At 39.1% G+C, this 22,663-nt stretch overlaps 2 protein-coding genes and 1 non-coding gene across 4 annotated transcripts in view; 1 reads left to right on the forward strand and 2 right to left on the reverse strand.

Annotated features, from left to right (window-relative positions):
* Positions 1-22,663, reverse strand: part of LOC137491105 (uncharacterized) — a 698,540-nt gene that overhangs the window by 105,739 nt on the left and 570,138 nt on the right. The gene's annotated exons all lie outside the window — the stretch shown is intronic.
* trnap-ugg (transfer RNA proline (anticodon UGG)) lies at positions 1,695-1,766 on the reverse strand. Its single transcript has one exon. It is a non-coding gene; the product is annotated as a tRNA-Pro (tRNA).
* Positions 2,102-6,776, forward strand: LOC148680303 (uncharacterized). Its single transcript, XM_088650708.1, has 11 exons — positions 2,102-2,799; positions 3,239-3,403; positions 3,525-3,720; positions 3,823-3,898; positions 4,340-4,491; positions 4,575-4,682; positions 4,895-4,965; positions 5,409-5,506; positions 5,657-5,854; positions 5,946-6,032; positions 6,435-6,776. The coding sequence occupies exons 4-11, from the start codon at positions 3,880-3,882 to the stop codon at positions 6,602-6,604; spliced, it is 903 nt and encodes a 300-aa protein (XP_088506834.1). The 5' UTR covers positions 2,102-2,799; positions 3,239-3,403; positions 3,525-3,720; positions 3,823-3,879; the 3' UTR covers positions 6,605-6,776.

The raw sequence follows: 22,663 nt of genomic DNA on the forward strand, positions 1-22,663 counted from the left end.
TGGCAAAATTATCTGCTGATGAACTGGCATTCTCAGAAAAAAGGCCTGTGTGTAAGCCCGTAGACCTTACAAAACAGCAGACAACTGTAAGGGCTCAACCGAAATTTGAATCTGGGATTTTTCATTGCATGAACGAAAATAATACTCCTAGACCAGCAAGCCACTATGCAAAGGAATGTTTTATGTGGCAACACTATCTGCTGACAAACTGGAATTCTTCGAAAGACATTTTAATGAAAGTCATAGTGCCCTGTAAAACACATGACACATGCAAGGGCTCGTCCAGGATTTGAACCGGGGACCTCTCACACCCAAAGCGAGAACCATACCCCTAGACCAACGAGCCACTACAGTGATGAAATTTCACATGGTTCAGAAGCATCAGATAGTCAGAAAACTTTCTCTGACGAATCAAGGGCACACTAAGCCAGAATCATACCCCTAGACGAACGAGCCACTGCAAAAAAGTAACTTTACATGGCAACACTATCTGCTGACAAACCGGCATTCTCAGAAAAAAGGCCCCTGTGTAAGCCACAACGCCCTTACAAAAAACAACTGTAAGGGTTCAACTGAAATTTGAACCTAGGATTTCTCATGGCATGAACGAGAATCATTCTCCTAGAACAGCAAGCCACTATGCAAGAAATATTTTATGTGGCGACATTATCTGCTGACAAATTGGAATTCTTTGAAAGATGTTTTAACGAAAGATATAATGCCCTGTAAAACACAGTACACCTGCAAGGGCTCATCCGGGAATTGAACCCAGGTCCTCTCGCAACCGAAGCAAGAATCATACCCATAGACCAATGAACCACTAAATTGAAAGAATTTCACAAGGCGTCAGATAGTCAGAAATCTTTCTCTAACGAATCAAGGGCACCCTAAGTGAGAATCATACCCCTAGACCACCGAGCCACTGCAAAACAGCAACTTTATATGGCAACACTATCTGCTGACAAACTGGCATTCTCAGAAAAAAGGCCTCTGTGTAAGCCACAACGACCTTACAAAACAGCAGACAAGTGTAAGGGCTCAACCGAAATTTGAATCTGGGATCTTTCATTGCATGAACGAAAATCATACTCCTAGACCAGCAAGCCACTATGCAAAGGAATGTTTTATGTGGCGACACTATCTGCTGACAAACTGAAGTTCTTCGAAAGATATTTTACGAAGGACATAGTGCCCTGTAAAACGCATGACACCCACAAGGGCTCATCTGGGATTTGAACCCGGGACCTCTCTCACCCAAAGCAAGAATCATACCCCTAGGCCAACGAGCCACTACATTGATAAAATTTCACATGGCGTCAGAACCATCAGATAGTCAGAAAACTTTCTCTGACGAATCAAGGGCACTCTAAGCGAGAATCATACCCCTAAACCAACTAGATACTGTAACAGCCACTTTACATGGCAAAACTATCTGCTGACGAACTGGCATTCTCAGAAAAAAGGCCTCTGTGTAAGCCCGTAGACCTTACAAAACAGCAGACAACTGTAAGGGCTCAACCGAAATTTGAATCTGGGATTTCTCATTGCATGAACGAAAATAATACTCCTAGACCAGCAAGCCACTATGCAAAGGAATGTTTTATGTGGCGACACTATCTGCTGACAAACTGGAATTCTTCGAAAGACATTTTAATGAAAGTCATAGTGCCCTGTAAAACACATGACACCTGCAAGGGCTCGTCCGGGATTTGAACCCGGGACCTCTCACACCCAAAGCGAGAATCATACCCCTAGATCAACGAGCCACTGCAAAACAGTAACTTTATATGGCAACACTATCAGCTGACGAACTGGCATTCTCAGAAAAAAGGCCTCTGTGTAAGCCACAACGCCCTTACAAAACAGCAGACAACTGTAAGGGCTCAACCGAAATTTGAATCTGGGATTTCTCACAGCATGAACGAGAATCATAGTCCTAGACAACCAAACCACTATGCAAAGGAATGTTTTATGCGCCGACACTATCTGCTGACAAACTGGAATTCTTCGAAATACATTTTTTTGTCTTTATTTTAACAAAACAAAAAAGAACAGAACAATGACAACAGCTTACAACCAAGAAATTTCTTAGCATCACAGCACATAATGAAAATCAAAACCAAAAAGAAGACATAAAAATACAGAGTAATAATAAAAATAGAAAAGTACATAAATTAACCAAAGTTTATGGTGATTTAAGGTTTTGCAAAAATGTACCTGAAATCCTAGGACCTACATATTCAAGCAACGGAGTCCAGATCTGATAAAAAGTGTTTTTCTATGGAGAGAGATTAGACTCAATAATAATTCACGCAAAAGACACAATGTACACATGCGTAGCCAAATTCACATGCGTAAAATATTTATTTATACTCACAAAAACAATTCACATGCACAAAATAAAAATACATTTTCATAAAATACATTTCACAAATGTAAAACACCATTTGCAAATATATAAGAGTGTACAAAAAGTTTTGAATGTTTAAAATTCACGAGTTCATCCTGAATGAGAATGTGCAAATCCTCTCTCACGTACGACTCACCCTGAATACGAATGTGTGCATTTTTGAGACTTTCCTGTCAGCACACACCTCCCACGTGAGTCACTCGTGCCCTGTAGCCAATAAGATGCGAGCTTACTGTTCAACCAATCACAACTCCCTGAGAACGCGGGAATGACCAAAGCGCTTCACTGTGCGCTCCATTTGCGCAGTCTGACCTAATTAACGGAGATGATCTTCTAAGAAGAAGAATACTCCTCTATTTAGCATGGCAGGTGAAGAGCGGGATGCGCGGGTAAGTGGTTACTTGATTTCTATAGTGGTTTATGTATGCAAAGATTAAGTATCAAACGTTTGTTAAAGCAATGGCTGCTGTTGTTTATAATGTAAACTTTATAACGTAAATTAAGTCCGTTATTAAGCCAACATGGCGAGTGAAGAACGGGATGGTCGTGTAAAATAGCATGGCTTCTGTCATGGTCGATTCTAGGATTGTCATTCAAGGAAGCTCAGCTATAAATTTGATCGGGGACTAATTTGGGGGTAGAATCGATCGCGTACTAAAGTGAAGACCGGGAGAGCGTAATGCCGTTTTGGGTGTGGGTGGGTATGGGGGGTGGAGAGAGGAGATGATCGCCGACTGTAAGGAACGGGCGGGGTGGGGGTCGGCAGTGTTGATCGCGGACTATGAAGATAACAAATGATAAAAGGTATAATTAGTATTTGTCTTACAGGCACTGTCATCAGAAGTAGAAATAGCAGCAAAAGCTCTGATCGATGTATTAGCCAGGGGCCTTACTCCATCTTCGTAAAGAAATGCACTAGCTAGTGGTAGTAGACCAATGAGAGAAAGCATCTCAAGTGGGACCATTCCTTTGCCTGCAGAGGCTGAAAACATGGTAAGGCAAGCCTTAAAAAGGTAATTTTTCATGTTTACTGTAAAACACAACTTTTTGTGTCATGCAAAAAATGTTTCTTATTATTAATATGTTTATTCATTTTGCCCTTTTGTCACTATAGGCAATTCCCAAGTATGTTTGGGACAGAGATTTTTCTGTGGCCAAACCTGGAAACATAAAAAAAAAATGATTTTCAAATCCATGTCCTCTCTGAACCATCACCCTTCACACCAAAAGGAGATGAAGACCTTGAGCTTGTCCATGCTGGACTTGGAAAAAGGCTTTTAACTGTTCCAGATAATTTTAAACACAGTGAGGTAATTGCAAATGTTACCATAATACTAGGAATTGATGGGAGTTTTATATCTGTTGGAAAAAAAAAAAAAAAACTAAATGATGAATTTTGTTTCATTCTTAAGATTGTCAGTCTGCTTGAAGGAGAGTTTCCCAAATTAAAAACACTTCAGGGTGGCTGGATGTTTTACAAGTCTACAGGTATTTATGTTTTGCATGTTACATATAAGCAAAAAATGATTTGTGTGCATTTGCAATAACTTTGCACTTTTGTAAATTAATGAAACTGGTATGTGCTTTGTTGGCGTTAATAATTTAGTAATAAGCTTCATTAGTTTAAACTTTTTAGTCAAGGACATGTTTCTCTGCCATGTTCTAAGATTATGGCATGCCCTACTTCAGTTTTCCAGTGGTAAACAGAGCTTTATAGAACATTTCTTTCCAAAATTTTAGGTGACACATTTATAACAATATTGCTAGCCCAAGAAGGCAACAGTAGTCCTGAATGTGATTCTCAATTGATTTTGCCATTTGGTGGGGGTGGGCGGCGTAAGCTGTCTATAATTCCCACAGATGCTGATGAATACTCAACTCGACTCCTAAAATCAGTGTCAAATAATGGAAAGAACATGCTGTTTATAGTTCCATTACAGGAACAGCTTTCCACTGAACCATTACTTTATGATTCTGTGGAGTTTGCTAAGATGCCACAGTCCAGCTGTATGAAATGTGGTAAGAAAATACCACTGCCATTGCTGCCCTTACACATTGAAGAGTGTAAAGAAGCTGAGACAGTAAGTCATACAGTATTATGGTTTTATTTTTCTATCAATATTATTTATTTACAATGCTAATGCATTTTGATTACTTTTATTAGGAGTCTTCAAATGATGTGACCATTCTAGATGATGATGTAGACGAAAATGTAATCGAAACTGTTGACCAGCCAAGCCCACTTCACCCCATCTTAGAACCATCATTACAGGTCTTTGATCAAAGCCTATTTCTTGTATTTGGGTATACTCACTATATTTGAATATACCCAATTTGTGGTTCCATAAAGAATGTGTTTGAAGCTATTAAAAATTTGAGACTATTCTTAATATTTTAGAATCTTTTTATGGGGTAGAATATGTATGTTCTTCAACAAATTTTGCTACAAACATACATTGTTTAATTTATTTGTACTTTTTACAGATTTGTCCAATTTGCCAGATCTCTTTCCCAACTGATGTCTTGCCTTTTCATGCAAGCATGTGTGGTGAAGGGTAAAGTTATGCTAAAAATTGTAGGATGACATGCCTTTAATACTAAAGGATTAGTTTGCACAGTTTGTTTTGGTTGTATATATCTCGAGGGAGATGTACAAAGATCAGATGGAATGTAGGGTAAAAAATTAACAAAATAATTTTCTGGTGGACTGTCTTAAATTTAAATTAATGTGTTGGTTTCATAAACTGGGTCAGTAGTAGACATTATTAGATTTCATGTATGTAGCTTTTATAAGCCTTGCTTTGAGAAAATCATTACTGGTGACTTTTGACATTAATGACTATAAACAGTATGTCATTGTAAGTTACATCCAGACTTTGTCTGGCACTAGGGTCTAAGCCTTGTCTATGAAACTGGGCAAATGCTTTTAATATGCATGAAAATTTTTGAAGTGGCTTGATGAACAAAATTGAAATTGTTTGTGTCTTGCCTGTTTTAGAGAAAGGACTTTTGGTGACAATGATTCTTCATTCACTTTAAATACAGAAGAATTGCCAGGACCCTCAACTGCACAATCTTCAACATCCCTGTCTGCAGGTTAGACACAACACATTTAATTTTTTTTAGTGCTGTTGTACTGTAAAATGATAAGTGCATCTTTATTCATTTATTCTTTCATCTTTTTTGTATTGTTATTCAACTATGCTTGTAAAATGGTATTTAGATAAATTGTTCATTTGATTTCAGCATGGAAAAATGAAATTGACCCATTCAAATCATCTCGAATGTTCTGTGATGAGTTGCTCTCCATCAATTCACACTGTCCATCTCTATCATTACTCATCAACCAGTTTGATACTATGGATGAACAAGATAGTACCCTGGTTTTATTTTATAAAATGAACAGTGCTAATTGGTCCACTCCATTGAAATATAGATTGACTGGTACTCCTTTTTTATTATTAAAATAATTTGAATCGCTTATAGTCTGTACAGTTTGTGCAACGAACTTGCTTCATTTTGTATTTTTTTTTAGGAGATGCAGCTGTTGTCAAGGGAGTTAACCGCCATATTTTGTCAATGATGATGAAAAAACTGAAGACTGGCTTCACTTTAAATTTGGGTTTGTAATTGGTTGCAGTTCGGTTACATGTGCACACACACACACACACGCACACACACATATATACATATATATATATATATATATATATATATATATAAAGTTAATTTTCGTCAACACTGCCTGTAACCCTGACCTTTTTCTGTATGATTTCGTGCACTGTACTTGAGAAGCCTTTTGCACACCTGATAAGATGTAAAATGTTCATAACATTATCTTTCTATTTACTGGTGGGCAATGCAGATCGATGCTGACTGGTACCATTACAGTGCATACAGAGAAAACATTTGTTTAGAATTTTACAGATGTGATTTGATGTTTTATGTCTCTTTTGCTTTTGGGCTATTACAGATTTTATACAACTAGTACTATTAGTTAATTCTTACTGATTGGATTTTTTAGGTTCATCTACTACAGCCCTTTTTGAGGGGGAAAAAAACCACCGTGTACCTTCTGCATCTGCTGTACTACGGGACAGCAACCTGTTCCAGATGGCTGGCCTGATGATAGGCCATTCATTTTTGCATGGAGGTCCTAGTCTTTCTGGACTGAGCATACCTGTGGTCATATAATCAGCTCAGACCTTGTTTATTTTAAAATAATTTAATTCACAGGAATTAGAAAAATAAGAAAGTTACATTTCTTTTCTAATTCTCCCTAAAATTAAAGAACTTCAGTTAAAATGATTAATGATGTGTCTCCATCAAAAGAATTCCTGAGATTAAAAGTTGATACTGAGGAGAACTTGTCAATTTTGTGAAAGTTATTGAAAACACTGAGCATGTTTATACAATTGCATATACTCATGTACATGACTCATAACACATAATGTCGCGCAGATCATTAATTCTATTTTATTTACTTGTGTAAATATATATTTATTCACTTTTTAAATTAAATACAGTAATATTATTGACTAATATGAAAATGTTTATCTGATTTATGTACAATGCAGTTTTTACAGTAATATTTTTGTCTTTTAGTAGAAATATTATATGAGTGACTTGCTTTGTTTATCAAATAAAGTGTATCTAATTGGATTTGCATTTTAAACATTAAATAAAAGTTTAAAAGATAATATTTTTTGTTTCACATATTTAGGTTTTAGTTATAATACTCCCAAAATATTTTGGCAGAAATCCACAGATTTTTATCAATATTCTTCGCAGAAATAGCAAAAAACGTTGACAGATTCTTTCTGGCCCTACTCATGACTCATAATACGTAATGCATAATACAGAATGTCTCATGTCAATATCCATTTAAACCCTTTTTACAATAAACAAGTTAAATTTGGTGTAACTAAAACAAATTGTACACAGCATTACCTGGTTAACAACCTTTTATGCTTTGCAAAACATTCTTCATTTATAAATGCAGGTTTTTGGACCTTCTTTTTAAGTGTGACTTTGAGATTATTAGACTCATGAAAGGCCTAATAAAAGTATCCTCTTTCAATTTTTATTTTGCTCACCTATCATTGCTGGTTAGTAATAGTATATATATATATATATATATATATATATATATATATATATATATATATATATATTAGGGATGCACGATATATTGGCGGCCATATCGGTATCGGCCAATAAATGCTATTTTTAGGACTATCGTTATCGATTCGATGTCTAAATTCGGCTGATATCTTTAAGCCGATAAATTACGTAATTGTACAGACTTGCGCGCTGCGCACGCGTGGTCGGAACTTGTTCAGACTTGCCCACTGCACTATAATGGATCTCTCTTCACACTGTTTATTCCTTTAAAGTCTGTAATTTCTTCAAGTGGTATTGCTGTGCGTTAATAAGTCAGTAAGTAACCATGTTCCTTATCATTGTAGATGTGTTTGATTGAGTGTCATTGTGTATTTTGCTTTAAATCGCCTCAGGAAAAATATTAACTATGTAAACCTTTCCAGCTCTGTCTCTTTGTTGTGTAGAGATAGCAGGGGATCTTAACTTATTACTCCAGGGCCGAATAATATTAGTTTCGTGGTGAATTGCCTTCTCTTTTAGTTGCAGCCGGTGAATGAACGAGGACACATGTAACTTGGTCCAAAATATTTATTACTTTTCGTGTGTGTAATGTTTGTGTTTAGCTCTAAGCCAATGATGTTATATAAGCAGGACATTCCATGTTCCTATTGGCTAGAATGAGTGTCAGTCAAGTTCCTCAAGGAAATGATAGAGAGAATAGGAAACAAGGGAACGCATGCGATGCTGTAAGAAAGCGCTAAGAAAGCGCTATGTTCTGAGTTAAGTTGATATTAAAAAAAAACATACGTTGTTACAGCCAACCTGTGAGTGGTCTAATATTCAACTTACACAACATGGTGTCAGAATAAACGGATGACAAACGAAGATGGATTCAGCAGGAGTCCCGATGCCGATTATGAACTGGGAGGCTAATAACCTGCCCGAGTCATGGCGCAAGTTTCAACAGCACGCAGAGCTAATGTTCAGCGGACCCCTAAAAAATAAGGGTGAGGATGAAAAATGCAGTTATCTTCTCCTGTGGGTCGGAGAAAAGGGTCGCGACATCTATAATACATGGTCACTGTCCGCTGATGAGGCGAAGATCCTCAAGTCATATTATGACCGCTTTACAGCATATGTTGAACCAAAAGCAAATGTGATATTTGCACGTTATAAATTCCACGAAAAAATGCAGGGAGAGCGTGAGCCGTTTGAGCAGTTTGTGACAGACTTGCGTCTACTTGTGAAGGATTGCAATTATGCAAATAGCGACGAAATGGTCCGCGATCGCATCGTCTTTGGGATATATTCACCGAAAGTGAGAGAGAAGCTTTTGAATGTGGGCTCTGAATTAACCCTTGATAGAGCAATAGACGTTGCTAGATCTCATGAGCTGGCCCAAGCACAGTTAAAAACAATCTCAAGCAATATGAGCGCTTCACGTGAGCATGTACACACAGTATTCCGTAATGCATCAAAAGGCTCAGTTGCCAAGCAACGAAATACCAAATATACAAAGAAATACAGTGATGGACAGCAATCTAGAAATGCAGGTTCAATACAATCCAAAGGATGTGGCTTCTGTGGCAACAAACGTCACCCGGATCGCTCCCTGTGTCCTGCAAGAGGAAAAGTGTGCAAAATATGTGGCAAGTTAAACCATTTTGCAAAAGTATGTTACTCTAATACCGAGAAAAGCATACATGCTATAAGTAAAGAAAATTCTGACTTAGCTGAGGAGTGTGATGAGCTGTTTATTGACTCAGTGACACAGCATAAATACAGTTCAGAAATGGAACAAGCCTTTGTGAATATTAAAATTGGACCAAAACAACAAGAGATTAGGTTCAAGCTGGACACAGGATCCTCAGCCAATGTCATACCACTGTATGAGTATGTAAAACTGGATGTGCAGCACAATCTGCAGTCAACATCTCGCCCTCTGTATGGTTATGGAGGTGAACGCCTGGTGGTTAAAGGCAAGTGTGACCTGAAATGCAAGTGCAAAGACATTGATATGGTCATGGCATTCTATGTTGTTGACACAAATCCACCCCCTGTCATAGGGTTAAAAGGATGCATAGACTTTGGCCTCATTAAAATGGTACTATCAGTTACAGAAACAAAGACAGAGGTGCCAGTTAAGGAGGAGTTTGCAGATGTCTTCAAGGGGATTGGACTATTTCCTGGTGAGTGTACCATACACTTACAGCCACATGCAACCCCAGTAGTCCATCCACCGAGACGCATTCCACTTGCATTACGCAGTCGTCTTAAAGAGGAGCTGGAGAGTATGGAAAAGCAAGGTGTAATTATTAAAGTCACAGAGCCAACCGAATGGGTTAATTCCATGGTTGTGGCTGAAAAACCACGCACAGGTCAGCTAAGGGTATGCCTGGACCCGAGAGACCTCAATAAGGCCATTAAACGACCTCACTACCCCTTACCTACTCTCGAGGATATAACATCCAGGTTAGCCGGTGCCCAATATTTTAGCGTCCTGGATGCCAGATCTGGCTATTGGGCCATAAAACTCACTGATGAGTCGTCAAGACTAACCACTTTCAACACCGTCTTTGGTCGTTATCGCTTTTTGCGTCTTCCATTTGGACTGGTCTCAGCCCAGGATGAGTTCCAGCGAAAAATTGACGAAACCTACGAAGGTTTGCATGGAGTTATGGCCATTGTCGATGACATTCTCATTCACGGAAAAACCAAAACTGAGCATGACAGAAACCTCCGTGCTATGCTGCTTCGTTCCAGAGAGAGAGGTGTCAAGCTCAATCCAGAAAAATGCATCATTTGTGCCACAGAGGTAAGCTACTTTGGACATCTCCTCACAGCAGAAGGCGTAAAGCCAGACCCAGCAAAAGTGGCTGCTGTAAGAGACATGGAACCACCCAAAGACAAAGGAGAACTTGAAACAGTATTAGGTATGATTAACTACCTCTCCAAGTTTGCGCCTGGTCTTTCTGATGTCAATGCACCACTGCGTCAGCTCCTTAAGGAGTCAAGTGAGTTTGTTTGGGATACCCAACAAGATAATGCTTTCAAGAAAATAAAAGAGCTACTCACGTGTGAACCAGGTCCAGTCTTAGCATATTTTGATCCTCTCAAAGAGCTCAGTCTGCAGGTTGATGCCTCAAAATATGGGCTTGGAGCTGTGATGTTGCAGGATGGACGACCAATTGCATATGCATCAAAGTCTTTATCTGAAAGCGAAATCAATTATGCTCAAATTGAAAAAGAGCTTTTTGCGATACTGTTTGGTTGCAAGCGCTTCCACCAGTATATCTATGGCCGACAAGTCATTGTTGAGAGTGACCACAAACCGCTTGAGTCAATAATGCGAAAGCCCATGGCATCTGTACCCCCAAGGCTACAGAGGATGATACTTCAGCTTCAAAAGTACAATTTCACAATCGTACACAAACCAGGCAAGAGCATCCCTGTTGCAGACACATTGTCAAGAAAGTCACTGGATGACCATGATACGGGCCTCAGTGAAGGTATGGACATTCAGGTACACACTGTATTCAGCAGTCTTCCTGTCAGCGATTCAAGGCTTGAGGAAATAAAGGATCACACCGGAAAAGACCTGCAGTTCGAGACACTAAAGCAGGTGATTCAAAGAGGCTGGCCTGAGGAGAAAAGAAAGTGTCCTCAGAGCATTTCAGAGTTCTGGAATCATCGTGACGAGCTTACGTCCATGAATGGTATAATCTTCAAAGGAGAGAAAATTGTTGTTCCCACTAGCCTTCGCTCAGACATGCTGTCACGTATACATGCCAGTCACCTTGGAATTGAAAAAAGTAAGCAAAGGGCTCGAGACATTATGTTCTGGCCTGGAATGGGAAAAGAAATAGAAAATATGATCAGCACATGCACAATCTGCCTCACATACCGGCCTTCCAACACCAAAGAACCCATGATTAGTCACAGAATTCCAGATAGGCCATGGCAAATAGTAGCCACTGATTTGTTCACCTGGAACAATGAAGACTATCTTGTGACAGTGGACTATTACAGCAGATATTTTGAGTTAGACAAGCTCCAGACCACAACTTCAGCTTCTGTGATAAGCAAACTCAAGGCTGCTTTTGCACGACATGGCATCCCAGAGGCAGTAATATCAGATAATGGCCCCCAGTACAGCTCAAGTGAATTTGAAACATTTGCAAGAACATGGCAATTCAAACATACTACCACAAGCCCATATTACCCACAAAGTAATGGGTTAGCAGAGAAGTCCGTGCATACTGCTAAGATGCTATTGGAAAAGGCAAAGGCTGGCAAAGGCGATCCTTTCCTCAGCATGCTGGAGTATCGCAACAGCCCTGTTGATGGTTTCAAGTCTCCTGCTCAACTATTGATGAGTCGCCGCTTGCGGTCAACCTTGCCCACTACCAACCAGCAGCTCGTGCCAAAGCTCGTAAGCATTAAAGACGTCAAAACAAAGAGAGTGCAAAAACAGCAGCATCAGAAAAACTATTATGACAGGTCATCTAGACCCCTGTCCCAGCTCAAGGAAGGACAGACTGTTAGAGTACAGGAGCAAGGATACTGGAAGCCAGCTGTGGTCATCAAAACAGCGAACACTGAAAGATCATATCATGTGCGTACTGTTGATGGACGCGAATACCGACGGAACAGACGGCATCTCCTGGACACAAAAGAGTCACAAAACAACAGCCTGGAAGAATCTGAATTGCATGATGGTGCTGAAACATGTGCAACTCCAACTGACAGTTCCTTACACAGTGACTCTACACATACACCTAAACACACTGATGAACTTCCCGAAGCTACCATTTACAGAACCAGATCTGGAAGACAAATTAAGCCTAGAGTTATCCTGGATCTTTAATTGTACAAGTATGTAGGTGAACCATTGAGAAACTCAGTGAAATGTTCAGTGCATTTAAAAGGTAATGCAAATTTTATTAATGTGTGACAGTTTTAGTTTATTCAAACTTGTGATGCAAGTGTCGTTTTATTGTATTAGTTCAGTAACATATGGGTGTTCATGCCTTTTGGGAAACTTAATTTTTCATTATCTGTCATACATTATTTGTTGTCTCACTTTAAAAGAAAGGGGATGTAATGTTTGTGTTTAGCTCTAAGCCAATGATGTTATATAAGCAGGACATTCCATGTTCCTATTGGCTAGAATGAGTGTCAGTCAAGTTCCTCAAGGAAATGATAGAGAGAATAGGAAACAAGGGAACGCATGCGATGCTGTAAGAAAGCGCTAAGAAAGCGCTATGTTCTGAGTTAAGTTGATATTAAAAAAAAACATACGTTGTTACAGCCAACCTGTGAGTGGTCTAATATTCAACTTACACAACAGTGTGGTACAACAAATCAGTCACCTAAAATAGTCTCATTGCCCAAAAACCGCTCCTCTCTCTCTCCCTCTCCCTCTACGCTTCACACACACACACACCAAACTGCAACTGGACCCGCACATTTTACAACAAGTGTAAACAGTTGTTTGTAATCTGATTATTTGTTATTATCAACACGTTGCTTGTCATGTGTTGTTGATGTAAGATGTATTCAGTTTGATCGAAATATTCATATTGATTATGACGAGCGCGCGAGCTGTCACCGCGCACACACACACACTGTAGCACGGGGGAGAGGTGAATCCAGTCATAGAGGCTCTCGACCAGCGGCTCATTCTGTCTTTATATTCAGCTCTGTTAGCCATAAAGTCAGCTCATTGCAGGTTTTGTATGAAAGTCTGACTCTGATGGCAACTCTTCCTCTACAGTTGAGTAAAACTCAGCGGTTTATCATAAACTTTTCATCGATCATTTTCCCCCCGCAATTGACAGCAAGAACGAGCGCAGACGCATCTGATTGACAAGCAGCAGCTACATGTTCGAAAGAATCTAAAACGCCAAATAGAATGAATCTGTGCCGCATTTTCTAAACGTACTATCTGTAAGCTATTTACTTGTACGGTGGCTCTGAACAGTCAAAACACCTCTAAAAAAGGCTTTTTCGTACATGACGTATTTGTACATGTGTACATCACTGTAACACGTTTTATTCAAGAACATTTGAGCTGGTTTCAGTCCTTAGTGCTTTCATTCTCATCTTATTTAAATATATTTAATTTGCTTGTTGAATAAATCATATTTTGTTATTTAACCTTCTTAATTTTATGCAACAGTCAAGTTGCATGTTAATTTGCTATGAAGAAAAGGAAGTAATGTATTTTTTGCATGCTGATTTATGTGAAATCTTGAATATAGGTCTATAATCACCTTGCAATTTTGAAGTTAAAGCTTTTTTGCTTTGAGTATAGACTATTTAGTTCATAAAAGAAGTTCAATCTTTTATGAAGTTTGCTGTATAAAAATATATCATTTTGAAATATTTATAAATATCGGCCTATACATATCGGTGCATCCCTAATATATATATATATATTTATATATATATATTGTTGGACTATTTCTCACTTGCCTTAGTCCACCCCAATTCAATAATCGGTCAGGAGTCAATTAATCAAAATCAATGAATTTATTTATCGAGCATAAGTGAATAAAGCGAAGGTCAGGATCCTGGGCTTTTGAAGAACCGTCAGCCAAGCAGTCTGGATGTCCAAAAGCTCTCGAACTCTCTCGACTCCCTCCTTTTATCCATCAGCAGCGTTCAATCTTTTTGGCCACTCCTCTGATCAGTTACCCCCAATCTCTATTGTTGCCATCAGCTGTTATCAGGCAGAATCATCTCTCAAAGGTCTGTGGTCTGCACACAGAGATACCTCTGCACACAGAAACAAAAGGGCAGGTGAAAGTATCACTTCTCCTTGACATACTTGACACTACTGACATCTGGGGTGCAGCAAGCAACTGTAGCAAAAAATCATCAAAGCACAGCTGAGCATCATAACTTCCTTATAGAATTATCAGGATAATATCAATTTTATTAAAGCATCATACATCACGCATACACAGAGAGCAGTATAAAAATGCTGCATCTATCACATTAGCTTTTCCTCCTTGTCCTGTCTATGAACTCTTGACCTGTGTATGCACCTATCTAGGGGAAGCACTTTTGCAGATCTGTCTCCAGCCAGCACCCACACACAGCTCTTGTGGTTTTAGCAGTTAGTTAGAAACATATTATAACAGGTGTTAAGTAGAAGTACGCTATATCAGGAGACATCATCATATCTGACAAAAACACATATTGTAAATTATGAATAGTGAGGCAAATGGGAATATATTCCTCCAATAGCAAATATATATATCAAAAGAAAAGAGTGATTAGTAAGACAATAAAGCAATATTTTCCTCATCTGCTCCAGTTCTCCTTTCTGTGTAGAAAAGTCACACGTCACAGCTGCAACCCAAACAGGGACTTTCTGCAAGGCTTGTTTGTTACAGATTTAGTTATTTGACATTATAGGTGTGGAAAGTTCCTGTCTCATTTTAAGGTCAAACAGAATGTCTCATCATATCATTGCGTGGGCTCATTAGATTATCATGGTTCAAGCAAACACATATGCATTATAAGCATGAGCACATATACATAATTCAAAAGATGCATTAGACTGTAATTTTATTCCTTCAATTCCCTCTCTTGATCTCTTTAGAGATCACACTTCTGTTTCTTCCTCCTCAGACTCCACATCTCTTATTCCCAGCAGTGGCATACTGTAGGGAGGCGGAGCCTCTTTCTTCTCAATTGCTGCAACAATCATTCTGTTACACAATGACCTAAAACATGGTATGCAACAACTACCAAAAGTAACCAACATCCTCAAAAATATCTCCAGAGAATGCATAATCAATATTATTACCCCTTTTAATTCCCAAACATATCAGTAAACAACTTATCAATGGGGTTATTAATGCCTCAGTGTTCCTGCATCTCATTAGACAAAGCCCTCAGTCCTTCCAGGGCCCTAGTCACCGATTCGTCCAGGGCCATGTTATATAAGGCCATGTTATATAACGTTTTTATTTTCTTTTTTTTCTTTTTTTTTTCTTTTCACATATTAAAATTGAAACAGTTGTATGCTCCCTCTCTTGGGGTAAACGAACCAGTTTTAGGTGATGCTAAAGTAGTAACGATGCTAAAGTAGTATGATTAGTATCTTGTTTTTTTTATTTTTAATGTAATTGACTGCTATAAAGGTGTCAGAACGTTTAACCTGGTGCTATAAAATCCATATGCTGCAGCTGACGTTATTTCAGTGTTAATCTAATGTAAACACACCAACCCTATGAAAAAATGATGATAATAATTGAAAGGCTGATGACTTTTCATTTGCATGTTGTTGTTTTTTATTTTTATCTTCAGCGGGTTATGGTTAAAATATGGTTATTCTGATATTTTAATAAAATTAATTTGATTTTGGAAATAACTCCTGTCAATGTCCCACGGACCCCACTTTGGGAACCACTGAGCTACACAACAACTCAAATGTTGTTCTCTGGCTGTGACAATTCTTACCAATTCAAGGGCCACTCCTAAGGGTGAATCAGATGAGATGCAGTAACACTTTCAATTCTGCAACTATTTAAAACAAGAAATATCACATGTCATATAATATTTAAAAGAAAAATTATAATAATAATATTTAAATATAAAAATATTAAAAAAAAATCAAACCTTTAAAGGATATAGGGGTTAATTTATAAACTGTAGATTGTGATCAGCATAGTAACATCAGAAAACACTTCATTGATTATTTGCAAAACTGTGGTGAAGTCTGGTTTGTCCAGGCAACACCCAAGCCGGGGTACAGACACACTGCTCACTCTGAATAACAGACACTAATATTTCATCTAAATCAGACTGGCTTTAAAGTCTTCATATGTTAATTTGTTAGTAGTCAATTTTTTGTCACCAGATGAAAGATAATCCTGTCTTGGTTGTTTAAATTTAATTTCAATCTTTTTACACTGTATCTTTCTCTGAATTGTTTTGCTATATCAGCCCCAAAAGCACAGTCAGCACTTACACTAATGGTTCATTGTCCAGTGTTTGAAATAGGTGTTCAATTTTGTTCAATTTTTAATTTTCTATTTGTCAGAGTGGCAGCGAGTAATTGGTTGTGTGTGTTGCAAGTCTGTTAGTGTCAGTGTCTCGTATAATCTGAGTCTCCCTCTCTTGGACCTGAGAAGTCAGGTCCACTCTAATTTCTGCAAGAGAATGGTTAGGTTTATTACATGCAACACAGGATTAGAGGTGGTACCAGGTATCACCCTTGCCAGTAACCTTAACACAATGGGACAATCTGGCAATGACTTAGTATGGTTCAGACCATGTGGGCTCCCTCCACTTCCTCTTAAACAGGCAAAGGTCTACCCAATCAGCAGCATTGGCCACTGGTTCCTTAGATTGTTTGTCAGGAGTAACCTAAAAAGACAAAAGCTGCAATCAAAGAAGTTAGTTTGTCATGATAACATCTTGGTGACAATGGTGTAAATGCTTTCCAGGGACAGCGCAGAACTCTGGCCAGGATACTGTCGACCTGTCAAAAGCTCAAAAGGTGTGAAGTCGGGTCCTGTTGCAGAAGAATGTATAGACATTAATGCAATAGGCAAAACATTCAGTCAGTTCATTTTAGTGTGTACACAGATTTTAGCCAATTTCTGTCATATCTATAATTATATTTAATGCCGGCAGTACTATGAAGATGAGCCAGACCAAAGGAATGCTCAACAGTTTTCTGTTCCTGAGATAGGTCGACCCAAGGAGGTAAAGAAACCAGACCTCCGCCACTGTGGCAATTTGACATGTACAGCTGTACCCACATATGCACATTCAAGTTAGATGTTAACCCTTAAATCTTTTGCTAACTTAAGTGATTCAACCATAGGTATCTAAAGACTTTTCCAATTTATATGCCCTAACCTGTCCTCAGACTTCCATCATCTGCTCTAAAACAACAGCCATCAGCATACTCAGAACTCTAGGAGGAGATGTCAATTACAGACCAGTCAAGACAGGCCTTAATTAAATATATATATATATATATATATATATATATATATATATATATATATATATATATATATATATTTTTTTTTTTTTTTTTTTTTTTTTTTAGACCTAATTCAGTGATAGGTGCACAATCACAGAAAAGTCGATTATTATATGTATGGCATTCATAATTGAAACTATTCTATATTGTTTTTGAAATGTCAGAAAGTAAATTAGGTTTATTTCCCAACTGATATGACTAAGTGTGTTATTAAAGGCTTTTTTTATGGTTAATATAAGGCTTGCGTAACATTAGATTTATTTTTTTTTTTTCCAATTTGCGACTTTCAGTTTTGTCATTGTTCCCAACTCCTCGGCTTCATGCACTGGATTTATGGCAACTGAAACATGTGGTAAAGCTGCGTCAGCCATCTCATACCTTTTTTATTGTTCATCAGTTAATTTGGGTGACCACCCCCTCTTTGCCAATTAGTAGACCCTTTCCCTATAACACCCATTTTATGCCCACTAGTGACAAGCATTCATCTTCATAGTATAATTTATCGTTTCTGTCATAGAACAGTGTGCAGTGTAGGGGGTCAGATGGTGGTAAGTGAATGCCTAATTGGTTAATCCTGGGTTTCCAAAGGTTGTATAGGGAGACCAAACTGTCAGGGCTTTAGCCTGTGTTGTCCAGCTCCACCTAGTAGATATCAGCACCCTCCCACTACTTGCATGTGGACAGTAACTACTGTCCATCTAGTGACGCCCCATGTTTTGAGCAGTTAAATGACCTGTCATTAGGGAAGGTGATGATAACCCCATCAGGTGAACACAATATGCTGGCTTCGAGTTTAACTAATAAATCTTTCCCCAGAAGGGCCACAGGCACAGTTGTGGAGTAGAGAAAACTGTGGCTTAGTTGCTGGTTAGCCACGGTGACGGGTATTGGTTTTTGTAGCTGGCCATCTTTCTGCTTCCCCAGAGAACCTATTACTTCAATTGTCTTGCTTGACAACATAACATCAGTCACTGCCCCCTTCGTGACTGTAGAAAGTGTGGCCTCAGTATCCACCAAGGCTGTTAATGGCCTAGCGTTGACCATTATCTACAGTGGGGTTCGGCCTGTCCCCCCCTGCTGGTTCTCTGTGGGTCCCGTCAATAAGTCTCCGCCTCATCCCCCAGGTCCCACACCGTGAATTGAGTGGGCACCTGGTTCCCCCGGGGTTTAGGGGCTGGGGATGACGGGAGAGTTTGTATTGGTTCTGGTCGCCTGCCTCGACCAGCAGCCCCACCTCTTCGGGGATCCCAACCCCCCGCAGGTTGGCTGTTCACTGGACACTGATCTCTCCAGTGGTTTAAATCTCCACACACAAAACAACCCTTGTTGGTGTCCCCATATCTCCAATGGCTGATTGGACATTGATCTTTCCTATAGTTTGGGTTCACACACACAAAACAACTCCAAAAGTTTTTTTTTTTTTTTTTTTTCTGGTCGCCCCCTCTATGATATTGGTTTGGCTACTGTATGTATGTCTGTTGTGCTGTGTTGGGCTGAGGCATAATGGTGACTGTGTGTAAGAAATTAGTGGTGGGCTAGGTTGTGGTGGCTGCACAGGCGACACAGCAGGTACATGAGTCAGAGGAGCAATGACTTTTTGCATTTGTGTATTTTGTCTTACGACCATCTTATTCTGTAATTTAGCTTTAGCCTCTTCCAGCTGTAGTTTTAACAGCTGTGACTTAATATTTTCTAGCTTTTCTTTTTGTTGTTTCAATGTTATATGTGGTCTTTCCTCCATTCCTCTCAATTTTTTGGCCAAATTTGCGTTTGTGTCTTGTCTGATCTGTACATCCCAAAATATACTTCAGCTGCTTTTATCCTTCCTTCTTTCTGGCTGTATCTTTTTTTTTTTTTTAGTCTGCTTGTTCTATATCCAGTTCCGCTACCCTTTTCCACTGAGCCTGAACTGGAGGATAGCCATATTCCTCACATTCACGATCAAATTCTCCCTCCATGTTGTTTTATGTTTTCAATTAATCAGTGAGAAATATATTTATTTAAAAAAAAAAAAATCTGCTGTTTATAACACTTGAAAATGCAACACAGGAAAAAGTTTATAAAATAGCCTGGACTCTAACCAGGGCAGGGGAAACGGTGCCTGGACTTTAACCAGGGCAGGTGAGACGGTGCCTGGACTTTAACCAGGGCAGGGGAGACGGTGCCTGGACTTTAACCAGGGCAGGGGAGACGGTGCCTGGACTTTAACCAGGGCAGGGGAGACGGTGCCTGGACTTTAACCAGGGCAGGGGAGACGGTGCCTGGACTTTAACCAGGGCAGGGGAGACGGTGCCTGGACTTTAACCAGGGCAGGGGAGACGGTGCCTGGACTCTAACCAGGGCAGGGGAAAAGTGCCTGGACTCTAACCAGGGCAGGGGAAAAGTGCCTGGACTCTAACCAGGGCAGGGGAAAGTGCCTGGACTCTAACCAGGGCAGGGGAAAAGTGCCTGGACTCTAACCAGGGCAGGGGAAAGTGCCTGGACTCTAACCAGGGCAGGGGAAAGTGCCTGGACTCTAACCAGGGCAGGGGAAAGTGCCTGGACTCTAACCAGGGCAGGGGAAAGTGCCTGGACTCTAACCAGGGCAGGGGAAAGTGCCTAGGCTTTATTCACTCATATATCTCAACTCACTTTTAATATTTAATTACTTCAGTTTCAGTTTCTCATTCAACACATAATTTTAGTAATAATCAATAGCAGAATTTTGATAGAAACAGGCTTCTGCTTACCTTCTTTTAGTGACCGGTCAAGTGTTGAATGAAGAAACGCCGCTGAAGTTCAGTGTGGAGTTCAAACAATCAACTCCTCCTTTTAGACTCCTTTGTTGACCGATCCGGGTGCCCCCTCCATTTTGTTGGACTATTTCTCACTTGCCTTAGTCCACCCCAATTCAATAATCGGTCAGGAGTCAATTAATCAAAATCAATGAATTTATTTATCGAGCATAAGTGAATAAAGCGAAGGTCAGGATCCTGGGCTTTTGAAGAACCGTCAGCCAAGCAGTCTGGATGTCCAAAAGCTCTCGAACTCTCTCGACTCCCTCCTTTTATCCATCAGCAGCGTTCAATCTTTTTGGCCACTCCTCTGATCAGTTACCCCCAATCTCTATTGTTGCCATCAGCTGTTATCAGGCAGAATCATCTCTCAAAGGTCTGTGGTCTGCACACAGAGATACCTCTGCACACAGAAACAAAAGGGCAGGTGAAAGTATCACTTCTCCTTGACATACTTGACACTACTGACATCTGGGGTGCAGCAAGCAACTGTAGCAAAAAATCATCAAAGCACAGCTGAGCATCATAACTTCCTTATAGAATTATCAGGATAATATCAATTTTATTAAAGCATCATACATCACGCATACACAGAGAGCAGTATAAAAATGCTGCATCTATCACATTAGCTTTTCCTCCTTGTCCTGTCTATGAACTCTTGACCTGTGTATGCACCTATCTAGGGGAAGCACTTTTGCAGATCTGTCTCCAGCCAGCACCCACACACAGCTCTTGTGGTTTTAGCAGTTAGTTAGAAACTTATTATAACAGGTGTTAAGTAGAAGTACGCTATATCAGGAGACATCATCATATCTGACAAAAACACATATTGTAAATTATGAATAGTGAGGCAAATGGGAATATATTCCTCCAATAGCAAATATATATATCAAAAGAAAAGAGTGATTAGTAAGACAATAAAGCAATATTTTCCTCATCTGCTCCAGTTCTCCTTTCTGTGTAGAAAAGTCACACGTCACAGCTGCAACCCAAACAGGGACTTTCTGCAAGGCTTGTTTGTTACAGATTTAGTTATTTGACATTATAGGTGTGGAAAGTTCCTGTCTCATTTTAAGGTCAAACAGAATGTCTCATCATATCATTGCGTGGGCTCATTAGATTATCATGGTTCAAGCAAACACATATGCATTATAAGCATGAGCACATATATATAATTCAAAAGAAGCATTAGACTGTAATTTTATTCCTTCAATATATATATATATATATATATATATATATATATATATATATATATATATATATATATAGGAACAATCAGAATGTTAATAATTAAATAACTTGTTACTCTTAAAATAATTTACCTTTAACACAATAAACCTAAAACTATAACCTACACACACACACCACTTGCAGACAGCACACAATATAATCTATCAGTGCACATGAGTAGTACAATATGTAATGCATATAAATAATATTTGGAATTTACAGATAGCTGAAGTCCTTCAGTAGTCTAATGAGTACTGGAATTAGCATGTAAGCTAAGAAATCACTCATGTTCTCATTCACAATAGCAACACTGGGTTTCCCATACACTGATTTATTTGTAGTAATGTGGGAGTTTTCACATGAACATTTCTTTAAGGGAAACTAGTTGTCCATAGAAAGTTTAATTGTCTTCATGAAGAAAACTTGTTTATTTTCTAAAATATGTCCATCAAAATAAAAGTGTAGTGTTTTGAAACCAAAGTCTCCATTTGTACCCACAACACATCAAGAGTTTATCAAGTCAAAATCTCATAATCTGACAAAAATCTGATCTGTGGTAAATGGCAAATGGCATTGTGTAGTCTGAACAGGGCTTTATGGTGTCTGCATCAGTCTCTCACTGTCATTGCAAGTTCACACCAGCCGAGTTTAGGTGGACTTTCATTCACCAACATGTTTTGTGAAACTGCAGACAAAAGCCCAAAATTGGAGGCAAATCGGTGTTTGTTCAAGGGAGTGAAAATCAAACAATGTGAATAATCAAAAACACAATCTAAGGGTGTAGGACAGTTTACCCTGCATATCCCCAAACATTTTCTCCTCCCTAATCTTTCTAATTCTCTTTTCAGTGCCGACCATTTGATTGCAGTGTGCAATGTGCATAAATTTGGTTTTCAGTTCATAATAACTTGAAACACATATAGAGTTATTTTGCTTTCTTGCAGCCCTGTAGAAACTCTCACAACCTGGCACATCTTCACCCCTCTTCAGTTATTGAGTTTAAATCTTCAGGTTCAAAGGGTTTCATTCCAGTAACTTGAGATGTATTCAGGAGTTCACACTTGTCCCGAGATGCTATCCCAGGAAAGCCTTAAGCTCTGCTGGACAAGGCCTCATTTTTTCTCTCCATTG

Source organism: Danio rerio, chromosome 4 (genome assembly GCF_052040795.2).
Source record: "Danio rerio strain M-AB ecotype USA chromosome 4, GRCz13ab, whole genome shotgun sequence".
Taxonomy (NCBI): Eukaryota; Metazoa; Chordata; class Actinopteri; order Cypriniformes; family Danionidae; genus Danio; species Danio rerio.

What these genes read in the sequence shown, in the direction of transcription:
- LOC148680303 (XM_088650708.1), top strand. An exon ending in TCTTAGAACCATCATTACAG is followed by an intron (nt 4,683 to 4,894) that starts GTCTTTGATCAA and finishes TACTTTTTACAG; the next exon opens with ATTTGTCCAATTTGCCAGAT. An exon ending in ATTGAAATATAGATTGACTG is followed by an intron (nt 5,855 to 5,945) that starts GTACTCCTTTTT and finishes ATTTTTTTTTAG; the next exon opens with GAGATGCAGCTGTTGTCAAG.